The 17,760-nt window shown below is 42.3% G+C and overlaps 2 protein-coding genes across 3 annotated transcripts in view; both read right to left on the reverse strand.

Annotated features, from left to right (window-relative positions):
• SPRR4 (small proline rich protein 4) overlaps positions 1 to 17,760 on the reverse strand; it is a 132,348-nt gene that overhangs the window by 53,297 nt on the left and 61,291 nt on the right. The gene's annotated exons all lie outside the window — the stretch shown is intronic.
• On the reverse strand, positions 15,095 to 16,780 carry IVL (involucrin). The gene is made up of 2 exons (XM_055584252.1): positions 15,989 to 16,780; positions 15,095 to 15,526 (listed from the first exon to the last, which is right to left on the reverse strand). Exons 1-2 carry the CDS (start codon positions 16,778 to 16,780, stop codon positions 15,095 to 15,097), a joined length of 1,224 nt encoding a protein of 407 aa, XP_055440227.1.

The following is a 17,760-nucleotide window of genomic DNA, read 5'->3' on the forward strand; positions in this document are numbered from 1 at the left end:
AACAAAACATGCTTGGATTGACTTTCTTTACTGTCTTGTTTTACTCTTTCTAGTGCCCTTCACTTCTGCTCTTTGGGGTCACTTATCAAAAACACTACTGGTCTCATATTATGCTTCTTTGGGGGAACCAGGTGAAGACATCTCTATAAAATGTTTTAAAAGTTCTGCTCTGCTCTTTACATTTCAAGTTAAAATCTAAATCTTTTTTACCTCTATGTTTAGTTACAAAGGACACAATTTCTGTATTGTATATATTAGCATTTATCAATGAATTATTTTTACTATTTTATGGGAAAATTTAAACATATGCAAAAGTGGACAGAGTAGTAAAAAGAATGCCATGTATATCACCCAGCTTTAATAATAATCAAATTATGGTCAATTTTGTTTCTTCATTCACATGTCTACTCACTGGCCCCTTGAATAGTTCTTTAAGCAAATTCCAGGCTCATGTCACTTAATCTATGAAAGTGAAAGTCGCTCAGTCGTGTCTGACTCTTTGGGACCCAATGGACTACATAGTCAGGGATCAAACCCAGGTCTCTTGCATTGTGGACGACTTCTTTACCAGCTGAGCTACAAGGGAAACCCAAGAATACTGGAGTGAGTAGCCTATCCCTTATCCAGCAGATCTTCCTGACCCAGGAATTGAACTGGTGTCTCCTGCATTGCAGGTGGATTCTTTACCACTAAGCTATAGGGGAATTGTGGCTCAGCTGGTAAAGAATCCACCTGCAATGCAGGAGACCTGGGTTCAATCCCTGGGCTGGGGAGACTCCCTGGAGAAGGAAATGGCTACCCATTCCAGTATTCTGGCCTGGAGAATTCCATGGACTGTATAGTCCATGGGTTGCAAAGAGTCGGACACGACTAAGTGAGGGATTCCCTGGTGGCTCAGATGGTAAAGAATCCACCTGCAATGTAGGAGACTTGGATTCGATCCCTGGGTTGGGAAGATTCCCTGGAGAAGGGAAAGGCTACCCATTCCAGTATTCTGGCCTGGAGAATTCTATGGACAGAGGAGCCTGGTAGGCTTACAGTCCATGGGGTAGCAAAAAGTCTGTCACGACTGAGTGACTTTATCTACAGATCTCTCTAAATTAAGCACTGTTTACTTTCCCTCAGCAGTTATAGAATTAAATAAATCTTATAACACCTTAAAAATAACCAAAAATATTTTTATTATGCAGTGTCCACTCAGTGTTCACATTTCCAATTATCTCCAAAAAGTCGTTATTTTTCTAACAATTTATTTGAATTGAGATCAAAATAAGGTAGGTACATTGTTATTGGTTAACCTATCTCAAGTTTATTTTTGTGTATAGACTCCCTGTCCATTTTTTTGTCTCATTGGAATTTTTTAACTGAAGAAAGTGTGTTATCTGTCATACAGGGTGCTTCTCGTCTGGATTTTGCTGACTGAATCCTCATGGAGTCATTCAACACCACCTGGGTTTCGGTATAGTACTGCTTTCATTTATCCACATGGTAGTGCTTCATGAGACAGCTGCCCTTGGGTAAGTTGGCAGAAAGCCTGAAGCACCTGGCATTGTCTATCTTCCCAGAGTGGCTCTCAGCCAGCGAGTTAAAAGCGCAGGAGCACAGCAGCCCAGCCTTCTTGCCTCCTGCCAGCACAGCTCTGAGTCTTTTTCTACTCTCTGAAGTTTTCCTAGAAAAAGGGGGGGTTAATGCTACCCACTCATCTTTGCCTGAAAACACACATCTATATGGCTTCTCCTCACAGTCCTGTCTCTCCTACTCCCTTACTAGTTTTGTCTGGAAGCACAGCCTTAGTAAATTATTTGCAAACAAATCCTCATTTCAGGGAGTGAGATGATACCAGTTGTGGTTCCCGAAGGCTGATTCTGGTGGTGGAATTTGGAGTTGACTTTCTTTCTGTCTAGAAGGAAACAAGCTCCCTTCACTGATTGCACTATCTTTCATGGTGAATCAGTGCAAGATCTAATGGAAGGTGATGCCCTGGCTTGTGCTACATCTTTGATTTTTTGAGATAAATAGAGGAAATGATAAGCTTGAGGATGGTGAACTCAATTGTTGCTGGTTGATATTGATGCTTTAAAGAGGAAAAAAAAGCTCAGGTCATCCACTTATTACTTTCAGATGTGATATGAAAGTCAGAAGGTGTACATAATAGTGTTTGAAAAGACCCTCATCTCCTGCAGATAGTGCTAAATGCCAGACTTAAGACCTAATAGTAACCTCAGCATGCGTGCGTGCTAAGTTGCTTTAGCCGTGTCCAACTCTTTATGACCCTATGGACTGTAGCTCACCAGGCTCCTCCATGGGAATTCTCCAGGCAAGGGTACTGGAGTGGGTTGCCAATTCCTACTCAGAGGATCTTCCCAATCCTGGAATTGAACCCATGTCTCTTACGTCTCTTATGCATAGGCAGACGGGTTCTTTATCACTAGCACCACCTGGGAAGCCTAATAGTAACCTCTGTAGAAAGCCAAATTTGCAGCCTTCATGCTTTTTATACCAAAGGAAGATCCTAATAGGGAAAGAATGAAACCTCAAAACTTGGGATGGGAATATATTCATGGCTGTTTTAGAGAACACTGAACTCCAGAATCCCCTGAATTTTCTCAGCCTGCAGAAGCGGGCTACTCTACTTGGATAGACGGCATCAGTCCCCACATTCTTACTGGCTGAAGATATGAAGAGGCTTCATCTGAAGCAGATGCTTTGTAAGGCATTATCATTTAACTGAAGGTCACCCTCACCTCCTCTTCTGACCATTGGTTCAAGTCTCAGCAAAGCCAACTGAGTTCATGCTGATCCTGCTAAGGGAGGGAAGAATTATTCACTGATGGAATATTCACTGCAGGGAATCTGCACCAGGACACAGGAGTGCTAACCAGATGTCATGACTGTCTATGTAGAAACTCTCAAAGAATCAACAATAAATCTTCCCAAACTAACAGCAATTATAGCAAGGTCAATAGGACACAAGGCTAATATACAAAAGCCAATTGTTTTCCTATATCCCAGCAATGAACATATGGAATTTGATATTAAAATCATAACACCACTTACAAAAAATACTTTGGTAAAAATATAACAAAATTTGTTCAAGACCTTTATGTGAAAACTACAATAGTCTGCAGAAAGAGAACAAAGATCTAAATAAAACACTCAATATTGTTAAGACGTGAATTTTTCCCAAATTTATCTACAGATTCAATATAATCCAAAACAAAATCCCAGCAAGCTGTTTTGTGAATATCAACAGACTGGTTCTAAAGTTTATGTGAGAAGGTGAAAGACTCACAATAGCCAACCAAAGACTAAAGAAAAAGAACAAAGTTAGAAGACTGACGTTACCTAATTTTAAGGCTTAATATAAAGCACAGTAATCAAAACAGCATGATACTGGTGAAAGAATAGATCTGTAGTTTAATGCAACTGAATAGTCAATCAAAAATAGATCTACACAAGCAGAGTCAACTGATTTTGACAAAGGGGCAAAGGCATTTCAGTGGAGAAAGCCTTTTCAAAAAGTCATGTTGGAGCAATTGGATATTTACATACCAAAAAAAAGAAAAAATGAATTGAGACCCAGACTTTATACCTTTCATAAAAAATTAACTTAAAATTGATCATGGACCTACATGTAAAAAAATCTATAAAATTTTTCTAGGGTAACCTAGGAGAAATATCTATTTCTGCTTTATTGACTATGCCAACACCTTTGACTGTGTGGGTCACAATAAACAGTGGAAAATTCTGAAAGAGATGGGAATACCAGACCACCGGACCTGCCTCTTGAGAAACTTCTATGCAGGTCAGGAAGCAACAGTTAGAACTGGACATGGAACAACAGACTGGTTCCAAATAGGAAAAGGAGTACGTCAAGACTGTATATCGTCACCCTGCTTATTTAACTTATATGCAGAGTACATCATGAGAAACGCTGGGCTGGAAGAAGCACAAGCTGGAATCAAGATTGCCGGGAGAAATATCAATAACCTCAGATATGCAGATGACACCACCCTTATGGCAGAAAGTGAAGAGGAACTCAAAAGCCTCTTGATGAAAGTGAAAGTGGAGAGTGAAAAAGTTGACTTAAAGCTCAACATTCAGAAAACGAAGATCATGGCATCTGGTCCCATCACTTCATGGGAAATAGATGGGGAAACAGTGGAAAGTTTGTCAGACTTTATTTTGGGGGGCTCCAAAATCACTGCATATGGTGACTGCAGCCATGAAATTAAAAGATGCTCACTCCTTGGAAGAAAAGTTATGACCAACCTAGATAGCATATTGAAAAGCAGAGACATTACTTTGCCAACAAAGGTCCATCTAGTCAAGGCTATGGTTTTTCCAGTGGTCATGTACGGATGTGAGAGTTGGACTGTGAAGAAAGCTGAGTGCCGAAGAATTGATGCTTTAGAACTGTGGTGTTGGAAAAGACTATTGAGAGTCCCTTGGACTGCAAGAAGATCCAACCAGTCCATTCTAAAGGAGATCGGCCCTGGGATTTCTTTGGAAGGAATGATGCTAAAGCTGAAACTCCAGTACTTTGGCCACCTCATGCTAAGAGTTGACTCATTGGAAAAGACTCTGATGCTGGGAGGGATTGGGGGCAGGAGGAGAAGGGGACGACAGAGGATGAGATGGCTGGATGGGATCACCGACTCGATGGACGTGAGTCTGAGTGAACTCCGGGAGTTGGTGATGGACAGGGAGGCCTAGCGTGCTTCGATTCATGGGGTCGAAAATAGTCAGACACGACTGAGCGACTGAACTGAACTGAACTGAACTATCCCAAGGTCACTTAGATTTTCTCCTAGGTTCAGTTCAGTCCAGTCGCTCAGTCATGTCTGACTCTTTGTGACCCCATGAATCGCAGCACTCCAGGCCTCCCTGTCCATCACCAACTCCCGGAGTTCATTCAGACTCACGTCCATCGAGTCGGTGATCCCATCCAGCCATCTCATCCTCTGTCGTCCCCTTCTCCTCCTGCCCCCAATCCCTCCCAGCATCAGAGTCTTTTCCAATGAGTCAACTCTTCGCATGAGGTGGCCAAAGTACTGGATTTTCAGCTTTAGCATCATTCCTTCCAAAGAACACCCAGGGATGATCTCTTTTATTTATTTATTTATTTTTTCCTTTTTCACTTTTTTTTTAAATTTTATTTTATTTTTAAACTTTACATAATTGTATTAGTTTTGCCAAATATCAAAATGAATCCGCCACAGGTATACATGTGATCTCTTTTAGAATGGACTGGTTGGATCTCCTTGCAGTCCAAGGGACTCTCAAGTGTCTTCTCCAACACCACAGTTCAAAAGCATCAATTCTTCGGCACTCAGCTTTCTTCACAGTACAACTCTCACATCCATACATGACCACTGGAAAAACCATAGCCTTGACTAGACGGACCTTTGTTGGCAAAGTACTGTCTCTGCTTTTCAATATGCTATCTAGGTTGGTCATAACTTTTCTTCCAAGGAGTAAGCGTCTTTTAATTTCATGGCTGAAGTCACCATCTGCAGTGATTTTGGAGCCCCCCAAAATAAAGTCTGACACTGTTTCCACTGTTTCCCCATCTATTTCCCATGAAGTGATGGGACCAGATGCCATGATCTTCATTTTCTTAATGTTGAGCTTTAAGCCAACTTTTTCACTCTCCACTTTCACTTTCATCAAGAGGCTTTTGAGTTCCTCTTCACTTTCTGCCATAAGGGTGGTGTCATCTGCATATCTGAGGTTATTGATATTTCTCCCGGCAATCTTGATTTCAGCTTGTGCTTCTTCCAGCCCAGCGTTTCTCATGATGTACTCTGCATATAAGTTAAATAAGCAGGGTGACGATATACAGTCTTGACGTACTCCTTTTCCCATTTGGAACCAGTCTGTTGTTCCATGTCCAGTTCTAACTGTTGCTTGAGATAGCTGGTGAGTTTTAATTTTTAAAATTTTTGTTTGTTTAATTAAAAATGTATGCATTTTAAGGAAATTAACATTTTTAGAATCACAAAAGGTGTCCATTACCACGTCATTAGTCAAAACAGCTCTCAGCTACCGCCCTGTTTTCACCGGTGCCTACCTCTATAATTAATTCTCTTCAGAGCTGTGATTTTTTAAAAACTTTTTGTTTTATGTTAGAGTATAGTTGATTAGCAATGTTGCGATAGTTTCAGATGTAAGCAAAGTGATTCGGCTACATATATACATGGGTGTGTGTGTATACATAGGTACATATACATACACATCCACTCCTATGTATAGGTGTACATATACACATATACATGCATCTATTCTTTTTCAAATTCTTTTCCCATGTAGTTTGTTATATAACACTGAGCAGAGTTCCCTTTGCTATACAGTACGATCTTATTGGTTATCTGTTTTAAATATAGGAATGTGTGCAAGTAAGTCCCAAACTCCCTAACTATTGCTTCCCTTCATCTGTTCCACCTGGTAACCAGAAGTTCATTCTCTAAATCTGTGAGTCTGTTTCAGTTTTATGAATTAGTTCATTTGTATCATTTTTTTTTAGATTTTTCATATGAGCAATATCATACAATATCTTTCTCTGTCTGACTTACTTCATTCAGTAAAACAATCTCTAGGTCCATACATGTTGCTGCAATTGGCATTATTTCATTCTTTTTAATGGCTGAGTAATATCCCATTACATATATGTGCCTCATCTTTATCCATTTCTTTGTCAGTGGACATTTAGCTCACTTCCATGTCTTGGCTATTGTAAACAGTGCTGCAATAAACATCGGGGTGCATGTATCCTTTCAGACCATGTTTTTCCCAGGATATATGCCCAGGAGTGGGATTGCAGGATCATATGATAGCTTTCCATAAGAGAACTGCTCACCAAAGAAGACAGATGACAAACAAGTATAGTGAAAATATACTCAACATCATTTTTCATCAGGGAATTACAAATTAAAACAATGAGATACCTCTATACATCTATGGCAACCCACTCCAGTACTCTTGCCTGGAAAATCCCATGGACAGAGGAGCCTGGTAGGCTGCAGTCCATGGGGTTGAGAAGGTCGGACACAACTGAGCGACTTCACTTTCACTTTTCACTTTCATGCATTGGAGAAGGAAATGGCAACCCACTCCAGTGTTCTTGCCTGGAGAATCCCAGGGATGGTGGAGCCTGGTGGGCTGCTGTCTATGGGGTCACACAGAGTCGGACACGACTGAAGCGACTTGGCGGCAGCAGCATACATCTATAGCTCAGTTGGTAAAGAATCTGCCTGCAATGCAGGAAACCCTGGTTCAATTTCTGAGTCAGGAAGATCTGCTAGAGAAAGGATAGGCTACCCCTTCCAGTATTCTTGGGCTTCCCTTGTGGTTCCTCTGATAAAGAATCCACCTGCAATGTGGGAGACCTAGGTTTGATCCCTAGGTTGGGAAGATCCCCTGGAGAAGAGAACAGCTATCCATTCCAGTATTCTGGCCTGGAGAATTTCATGGACTGTATAGTCCATGGGATGGCAAAGGGTTGGACACGACTAAGCGACCTTCACTTTCACACATCTATTAAAATGGCTAAAATACAAACAGTCAACATTAAACGTTGGTGAGGATGCCAGGCAACAGAAACTCTCATTCATTGCTGGTGGCAATACAAAACAGTACAGACACTTTGGAAGAGAGGATACCTGTTTCTGAAAAGGCTAAATATAATCCTACCGTATGACCCAGCAACTATAGGGATTTACCTGATTTAAAAATCTAAGGCCACAAAAAGCCTGCACACAAAGATTTATAGAAGTTTTATTCCCCAATCACCAAAAAATGGAAGCAACCAAGATATCTTTTGATAGATGAATGGATAAGCAAACTGTGATATTTCCATACAATTGGATATTAGCGACAAAAAGAAATAAGCTATCAAATCACAGAAAGACAGGGATGGAACGTAAATGCCTATTTCTTTCTTTTTTTAAATTTTAAATTGATATATTTATTTTAATTAGAGGCTAATTACTTTACAATATTGTAGTAATTTTTGCCAAACATCAACATGAATCAGCCATGGGTACACATGTGTTCCCCCTCCAGAATCCCCCTTCCACCTCCCTCCCCATCCCATCCCCCAGGGTTTTCCCAGTGTACCAGCCCAGAGCACCCTGTCTCATGCATCAAACCTTGGACCAGCGATCTGCTTCACATATAATATACACGTTTCAACGCTACCCTCTCAAATCATCCCACCCTTGCCTTCTCCCACAGAGTCCAAAATACTGTTCTATACATCTGTGTCTCTTGCTGTCTCACATATAGGGTCATCATTACCATCTTTCTAAATTCCATATATATGTGTTAGTATACTGTATTGGTGTTTTTCTTTCTAACTTACTTCACTCTGTATAATAGGCTCCAGTTTTATCCACCTCATTAGAACTGATTCAAATGCATTCTTGTTAATGGCTGAGTAATATTCCATTGTGTATATATACCACAGCTTTCTTATCCGTTTGTCTGCCGATGGGCATCTAGGTTGCTTCCATGTCCTGGCTATTATAAATAGTGCTGCGATGAACATTGGGGTACACGTGTCTCTTTCAATTCTGGTTTCCTCGGTGTGTATGCCCAGCAGTGGGATATGCTGGGTCATAAGGCAGTTCTATTTCCAGCTTTTTAAGGAATCTCCACACTGTTCTCCATAGTGGCTGTACTAGTTTGCATTCCCACCAACAGTGTAAGAGGGTTCCTTTTTCTCCACATCCTCTGCAGCATTTTAAAATGCCTATTTCTAAGTCAAAGAAGCTAGCCTGAAAAGGCTATATGCAGTACAATTTTAATTATATGACATTCTATAAAGGCAAAACTATAGAAATAGAATAAAGATTAGCGTTCAAGGAGAGCACAGAAGGGTTGGATAGATGAAGCATAAATGATTCTGTTTTAGGACAATGAAACTACTCTGTATGATAATATATATATATATATATAATTTTGCATTTGTTAAAACAATAGATTTTTACAGCACAAAGAGTGAAACAATGCATGCAAAATTAAAAAAAAAAATAGAAAGTTGGGGAATCCTAGAAAGGAATATAGACTGTTACGATATTATCTGTGTTACAAATGTATGCAACTGCCTCATTGGAGGATGTGAGAGAAAAAGAAACTGACTTAAATAACTTTGGAAGTGAGAGAAACATGTAAGACTAAAGGCATAAGAACTGCTCATCAGCATTGTGGTATGGTTGAGATGGGAATGGCAACCCACTCCAGTATTCTTGCCTAGGGAAAGTCCCATGGACAGAGAAGCCTGGCAGGCTACTGTCCAAGGGGTTGCAAAGAGTCAGACACGACTGGGCAACTAACACTTTCACTTTCATGCTGTGTTCAGTCATGTCTGACTCTTTGTGACCCCCCGGACTCTAGCCCACCACATTCCTCTGTTCAGGAATTTTCCAGGCAAGAATACTGGAGTGGGTGGCCAATTCCTACTCCAGGAAATCTTCCTGATCCAGGGATCGAATGTGCATCTCCTTTGTTGGCAGGTGGATTCTTTACCACTAGCGTCACTTCTGATTCTGCTATAAATGTACACTGGAAATGAACAATTAAGATAATGGATGGTGGATGGTACGTGTGACATTTTTCACTGTTGGGAGTCGGAATTTACATATGAGAAAAAGGCTAGAATGATGCATGGGGTTAAGGATTATAGTTGGAGATGTTGGTATGAACTATGTTTCAGTTCAGTTCAGTTCAGTGGCTCAGTCGTGTCCAACTCTTTGAGACCCAATGAATCGCAGCACACCAGGCCTTCCTGTCCATCACCAACTCCCAGAGTTCACTTAAACTCACGTCCATTGAGTCGGTGATGCCATCCAGCCATTTCATCCTCTGTCGTCCCCTTTTCCTCCTGCCTCCAATCCCTCCCAGCATCAGAGTCTTTTCCAATGAGTCAACTCTTCGCATGAGGAGGCCAAAGTACTGGAGTTTCAGCTTTAGCATCATTCCTTCCAAGGAACACCCAGGACTGATCTCCTTTAGAATGGACTGGTTGGATCTCCTTGCAGTCCAAAGGACTCTCAAGAGTCTTCTCCAACACCACAGTTCAAAAGCATCAATTCTTCGGCGCTCAGCTTTCTTCACAGTCCAACTCTCACATCCACACATGACTACTGGAAAAACCATAGCCTTGACTAGACGGACCTTTGTTGGCAAAGTAATGTCTCTGCTTTTCAATATGCTATCTAGGTTGGTCATAACTTTCCTTTCAAGGAGTAAGCGTCTTTTTTAATGTTTAGCTTAATATAAACACAGGTGGTTACATATAGAAATGCACACTCATGCACACATATACATACATGTTAGTACACATACATATATTTCCTTTGTGAATTGAGTGGACCCAAAAGAAACAATGAACTAGTAAAAGTGAGCATGACAGATCTTGGTTTTTAATGGTATTCTCCAGTATAATCAACCAGGACTCCTCAAAAAATTTGTTAACTCTAGGATCGGGGCAGGAATATACATGATAAGCCTGGTGTACCTTGTAGTACCAGAAAGGATGGAATGCTCAAAAAATCAAAAGAACAAAGGAAAAACAAAAACTAAAATCTCCACTTTGATGTTTAACCAAGGACACAGGAATCAATTGCAAGATTTCCTAATGGCCAAAGCTGGAACCATTTAAGCAACAAAATAAAATACTGTTCAAGTCCTTTGCCCAAAATAAAGAAAGTACTATTTGGATCTTTTGCCCATTTTAAAATCAGATTATTTTTTGTTTGTTTTGTTTTTTTTTTTTTAATTTATTTGTAAGAGTTCCTTATATATTTTGGATGTGAACAAACTCCTTTTGGTGACAGACCATACTATTATAGGCAAGACCATTGCCAAGGAACTTATTCTCTAGATAAGTTGGTTTTAGGTCTTGCTTTTAAGTCTTTAATCCTGTTGAGTTGATTTTGTGTATCATTCTGAGAGTCTGATTTTATTTTTTTGCATTGGAGATCCAGCTTTCTCAACACCATTTATTGAAGAGACTATCCTTCCTCCATCTTGTATTCTTGTCATCTTTGTCAAAAATTAATTGACCACATAAGCATGGATTTATTTCTAGTTTCTCTAATCTGTTTCTTTGATCCATGTGTCTCTTTTTATGTCAATATCATCCTGTTTCCAACATGTATATGAAAAAGTTCCCAACATCACTTATCAACAGGGAAATGCAAATCAAACCACAATGGGATATCCTCTCACACCTGTTAGAATTGCTATTATAAAAATGTCAAAAGCTAACAAGTGTTGGCAAGAATGTGAAGAAAAGAGAATCCTTGTACACTGTTGGTAAGAATGTAATTGCTATAGTTATTATGGAAAACAGTATGAAGTTTCTGCAAAAACTTAAAAATAAAACTCCCATATGATTCAGCAATACCACTTCTGGGTATATACACAAAGGAAATGAAATCAGTATCTTGATGAGATATCCCATGTTCATTTCAGCATTCATTATTAATGATAACCAAGGTATGGAAACAACTTAAATCGCAATGGATGAATGGGTAAAGAAAATGTGATATATGATGTTATATTGTAATGTATATATATATAAAATTTGGACTTCCCTGGTGGCTCAGTGGTAAAGAAGCCACCTGCCAATGCAGGAGATGTGGGTTTAATCCCTTTGTTCGGAAGATCCCCTTCCAGAATACTGGACCCCTTCCAGTATTCTTATCTAGAAAATCCCATGGAGTAGCCTGGAGGGCTACAGGCCATGGGGTCACAAAAGTGTTGGACATGGCTTAGAGACAAAACAGCAACAGCAGATTTAATCTCAGAAAAGGAGGAAATCCTGATATTTGTGACCCCAAAGAAGCTGAATTTATAGTAGCATAGAGCAGAATAGTGGTTATAAGAAGCAAGGGTGTAGGGGGAAAAGGGAGATTCTAAAAAATGAAAGAAAGGAGAATGGTGGTTGCTAAGGGCTGCAGGGAGAAGGTCATGGGGAAGTATCATTTGATAGGTACAGAGTTTCAGTCTTGCAAGAGGGACGGTGGTGACGGTCGCACAACAGCATGAATGTACTTAATACCTTTGAACTGCACATGATGAATATAGGAAATTTGATGTCATGCGTATTTTACCACAATAGAAAAGAAAATAAAGTACTACTGGAGTATAACCCAAAGTATAAAACAAAATATTAATGAGTACATGCTGACATAAATAAATGATTAAACACATCTACCCATATATACATCCAAACATATACACACCCATATATACATAAGGAGAGAAAATAGATATGTTTCCTGTATGGATAACTCAAAATAATTTATGAGGATACTCCATCTTCAGTGACAGGGAGCTTAACTCCTCAATTCTTTCTTAATTGTGGGCTTTGCATCATGACTTCCTTCCAAAGAATACAGTAGAGTCAGATGGGATGTTGGGAGGGAGGGTGAAGACAGTAATTTTTCAGTGGAGAAGCCTGATATATACTACCTCAGCCAGGTGATCAAGGTAATAAATCATGTGAATAATATGTACTCTTTATATAAGGTAATGAAAAAGGCAGTTTACCTCTGTAGTGTTCCTCCTAAAAACCCATAACTCCAGTCTAACCATGAAGAAAACATCAGACAAACCCGAATTGAAGGATAGGGTATAAAACACCAGACCAGGACGCCTCAAAACTATCAAGGTCATCAAAAAGCAAAGAAAGTCCGAGGAACCATCACGGTCAAGAGGAGCCTAAGGCGACAAAGCAACAGTAGTGTGTATTCTAGATGGGATGCTGAAACAGGACAAGACATTAGGTGAAGACTAAAATAATTGGAATAAGCCATGAGATTCAGCTAATAATAATGTACCAATACTGTTTTGCTAATTATAATAGTAAATGTGCCATACTGATATACAATGCTAATAATAAGGGAAACTGGGTGTGAAGTGTAAAGTAACTCTCTGTACTATCTTCTTGACCTTTTCATAAATCAAAAGCTATTCTGAAAAAAGGTATTTTATACATTCTGCTATATATAAAATCTATAAAGTTCTGTTGTATAGTGCATGGAGCTCTATTCGATATCTTATAAAAACCTACAATGGGAAAGAATCTGAAGTTGTACACCTGAAACCAACACAGTATTGTATATCTACTCTAGTTAAATAAATAAATTTTTTTAAAAAGAAAAGAACCACCAAAAAGGTCTAATAAAAATCAAAATCTAGGACTTCAAAAAAAATTGCACACATTCTGGGTGTTTCTAATTATTTCTCCCTGTGCCCCCAATCTTCCCACCCAGTTCTACCCAAGCTTCCTTTTAACTCTTGTCCTTTAACTTGAGCCTGCAATCTCATCCTCTAAATAATGAGAGCCACCCAAGGAGTGAAGTATTTAGATCAAAATTTTCAATGAAACACCCTGTTCACTCTATGATGGATGAATTGCAGGGTATGTGGACACAGGGATCAAAGAACAGCTTGAGGGCCATTGCAATCATTCAGGTGAGAAACGACTTCGGCCAAAGCTTGGAGGGTGTGGGTAGGAGTAGCAAGGATTGATCTCTGGTGTGGGGGTAGGGAAGAAGAGGAAATGAGGGTAGAGAACGATGTGGTTTCTCTGGCTTTGGTGAATGCACAGATGGCATCATTACCCAAGAGAGAGAATCCCTAAAGAGGAATGACAGTGCGTGTCACTGGAGTTGGGCGGGGAGTAGGGACACTAAGTGCCTTTCGGACCCTTTGACTTTGGGTGCCTATGGCATTCTCAAGAGAGATGTCCCTGACATATGCTCATGCTTATGATGAAATAGCTTTGGGTAACTTGTGACAACCTGCCTGAGGCGATGTTAAATTGTCAGAGCCAGGTGATTCCTTGGTGGCTCAGCAGTTATGAATCTGCCTATAATGCAGGAGATGTGGGTTTGATCCCTGGGTCAGGAAGACCCCCCTGGAGGAGGAAATGGCAACTCACTCCAGTATTCTTGTCTGGAAAATCACATGGACCAAGGAACTTGGTGGGCTACAGTCCATAGTGTCACAGAGAGTTGGACATGACTGAGTGCACACACAAGGAGATTCCCAGGAAGGAAAGAGCCCCATGTTCTGATGTGGTTGATGGTAGGTAGTAAAGGCTACAGAAATGTCAGGGAGGGGAAAACCACTGCAATGACCTTAGATCGGTATTTCTCCAGGCTATTCAACACTTTTGGCCCCCCCGATTCCAGTTGACCCAAACTTTGTTTCCCTTAGTGACATTTTCTCTATCTCTAGAGACCAGTCCCAGAAGTCCCTCTTCTCCCTATTTCCCCAAATTCTGCTACTTTACTTTCCTAAACTCTTCCTTAACCATGACTCTTGGAAACCATGAGCACATTCTGTGGAGAGAAAATCTGGGCAAGTCCCAGAACCCAGGTGGAGCCCCGACTCCTTACCCATGCCTGTGGCCTTGGGCTAGGATTGGGTTCAGTGGGTATAATGGAAGGTAGTGCTGAACTGGGATGAATAGATCCTCTTCCCTCAGCCAAGGTAACCCATTCCCTCTTCCTGACTGCTGAGTGCTACTTTCAGGTACATGAGTGAACTTTTGTTTTGCTATTGTTTTCATTTCATTTTTAGAAGCTGTTGAATGTATTGAGTTATTTGGGGTACAGAATCAAAGAGGGGTCAGAATATCTGTCCACTTATGGAAACTGGCCAAGAGAGTCATTCTCAACCTTTAACCTGCACACACAGGTTTTTATATGGTGAATGATAGAGGGTAAAAATTCAAATAAAATACAGGATTCCAAGCCTTCCAGGATTTATTCTGTATTATTGTACACACTCACAGATTCAGCTATAATAGTGGGGAGGTATTCAGAGTAGCTATAGTCACTCTCTCCTCAGGTAAAGCCTCTGGCCACCTGAGGTTGGGATTGGGCTCATCAGGGGTGGATGCTGGGCTGTAACTCCCCCCACCCCAGCCCTATCAAGGAGACATGCAGAAGGTCAGGGTCAGGCAGGTTCACAGATGAGGCGGGTCACCCAGGTTGGGGGCCCAAGATAAGTGAGGCCACTGGCTCTCTCTTCACTTGTATGGGATTTCCAGGGGCCTCTGGGACACTGCACATGGTTACTTTTGTTTAGAAGGCACTACACCTCCTGCTTCTTCAGAGGGCAAGGCTTTTCCCTTCAGTGGCAGGACTGGGTAGGTCTCTTGGACCTGGCCGGGAGCTGGGACAAACACAGGCTGTTTCAGCTGCCCCTCCTGCTGCTCCAGCAGCTGCTCCTCTTTCTTTTCCATTTGCTCCTCTCTCTTTGCTGGCTCTTGACCCAAGTGCTGGCCCAAGACCTTCTTCTCCTGTTCCAGCTGCAGCCCCAGGTGTTCTGCTTCCTGATGTTCCACGTGCTGTTCTTTTTGCTGCTGCACTTCCTGCTCCTGTAGCTCCTGGTGTTGCTTTTTGACATGCACTTCTGGCACCTGTGATTCTTGCTGCTGCAGCTCCACATGCTTTTCTGGCACCTGTGACTCTTGTTGCTGCTGCTCCACATGCACTTCTGGCACCTGTGATTCTTGCTGTTGCTGCTTCACATGCTGTTCCTGCACCTGAGACTCTTGCTGCTGCAACTCCACATGCACTTCCTGTACCTGTGACTCTTGGTGTTGCTCTTCCACATACTGTTCCTGCACCTGTGACTCTTGCTGCTGCTGTTCCACATACTGTTCCTGCACCTGTGACTCTTGCTGCTGCTGTTCCACATACTGTTCCTGCACCTTTGATTCTTGCTGCTGCTGTTCCACATGCTGTTCCTGCACCTGTGACTCTTGCTGCTGCTGTTTCACATGCTGTTCCTGCACCTTTGACTCTTGCTGCTGCTGTTCCACATGCTGTTCCTGCACCTGTGACTCTTGCTGCTGCTGTTCCACATGCTGTTCCTGCACCTGTGACTCTTGCTGCTGCTGTTCCACATGCTGTTCCTGCACCTGTGACTCTTGCTGCTGCTGTTCCACATGCTGTTCCTGCACCTGTGACTCTTGCTGCTGCTGTTCCACATGCTGTTCCTGCACCTGTGACTCTTGCTGCTGCTGTTCCACATGCTGTTCCTGCACCTTTGACTCTTGCTGCTGCTGTTCCACATGCTGTTCCTGCACCTTTGACTCTTGCTGCTGCTGTTCCACATGCTGTTCCTGCACCTGTGACTCTTGCTGCTGCTGTTCCACATGCTGTTCCTGCACCTGTGACTCTTGCTGCTGCTGTTCCACATGCTGTTCCTGCACCTGTGACTCTTGCTGCTGCTGTTCCACATGCTGTTCCTGCACCTGTGACTCTTGCTGCTGCTGTTCCACATGCTGTTCCTGCACCTTTGACTCTTGCTGCTGCTGTTCCACATGCTGTTCCTGCACCTTTGACTCTTGCTGCTGCTGTTCCACATGCTGTTCCTGCACCTGTGACTCTTGCTGCTGCTGTTCCACATGCTGTTCCTGCACCTGTGACTCTTGCTGCTGCTGTTCCACATGCTGTTCCTGCACCTGTGACTCTTGCTGCTGCTGTTTCACATGCTGTTCTTGCTGCTCTGGCTCTGGTTGCTGTGGTTCACACTTTTGCTCAGCCACCCCTTTCACAATTGTGTGTTTCTCCCCAAGCTCCAAGGGGACCTCCCCTGGGAGCTCCGAGTGTACCTTCTGGCATGGGGCAGGCAGTGGAGTTGGCTGCTTCACTTGCTCCTGCTGGGTATTGGTGGGAGGAGAAGCAGGCTTGAGGGACTCCTGAGAGAGGGCAGGGGGCAGAATCACTGGCAGAGTGTGTTGCTGGGACATCTTGGAAGCTGCTTTCGGTCAACCTGAAAAAGAGGAGGGGTCAGAGGAGTTACTGAAGGCAAGGAAACAGATGAAGCCCAAGAATCTGTAGCAGTACCTGGTTTCTCAGCATTCCCATTTCCCTTGGGTGGGGCACTCTGCTGATCATGCTGGGCTATCATTCCACAGAAGCAGCAGGGTGAAGGTAGGGATGGAGAGGTGTGGGGAAAGGCCCTCCTGGGAGCTTCTTGTTCCCAAGAGCCAACAGCAAGGACTGTCTCCAGAGCTGCTCTGCGCAGGTGTGCTGGATACCATCTTGTCTCCTGCCCTTGCCTATCCTTGTCTCTCCCTTGTTCCTGACCTCCTCTGACAAAGAGAAGAGATGAGGTCTGGGATTATGACAGGAAGAGGGAAGGTGCCGGGGGGTGGGGGAAGTTCTCCTGGAGGACCCCCAGATCCTGGAAAATCAGTAGCCTATCCCAAGAGGATCTGAGAGGTGATGGTGCATGCCCTGGACTGGAGTCACATGACATGATCTTGGCTTAAATCTCCCAGTGAAATGCTGTGTGGTTCTGGGCAGGTCATTTAGTCCCTCTGGGCCTCAGATTTCTCCTCTGCAAAATGAACCAGTTGGCATATTCAGCTCCAGAGCTTCTTTCTCTCTTGACCTTCTGAACTTTGGCTGGTGGTGGTGGGAGGGAGGGGGCTGGAAGGTTGCTAAGAGCTGGAGCTGATTGTTTCAAGTCTCCTACTTCTAAACTGGGTTTCCCTACCCCTGCTCTGCCTGGGTTCTCCAAATAGAAAGTGTTCCCAATTCAGCATGTCTCCCTTTTGGAGCACAGCTAAAAATTACAAGTGTGTCCCCAGATCCTGTTCCCCTTTAGAGAAGACAAAAAACATAGTGAGCCCAAATCAAGCAGTTTTAGGAGAGAATCTGACCATATTTCCCCTGCATCCCTATCTTACTCTTCTCTCCTCCCTGTCCCCCACACTTGAAAATA

This window comes from Bubalus kerabau, chromosome 6, assembly GCF_029407905.1.
Source record: "Bubalus kerabau isolate K-KA32 ecotype Philippines breed swamp buffalo chromosome 6, PCC_UOA_SB_1v2, whole genome shotgun sequence".
In the NCBI taxonomy this organism is placed as follows: Eukaryota; Metazoa; Chordata; class Mammalia; order Artiodactyla; family Bovidae; genus Bubalus; species Bubalus kerabau.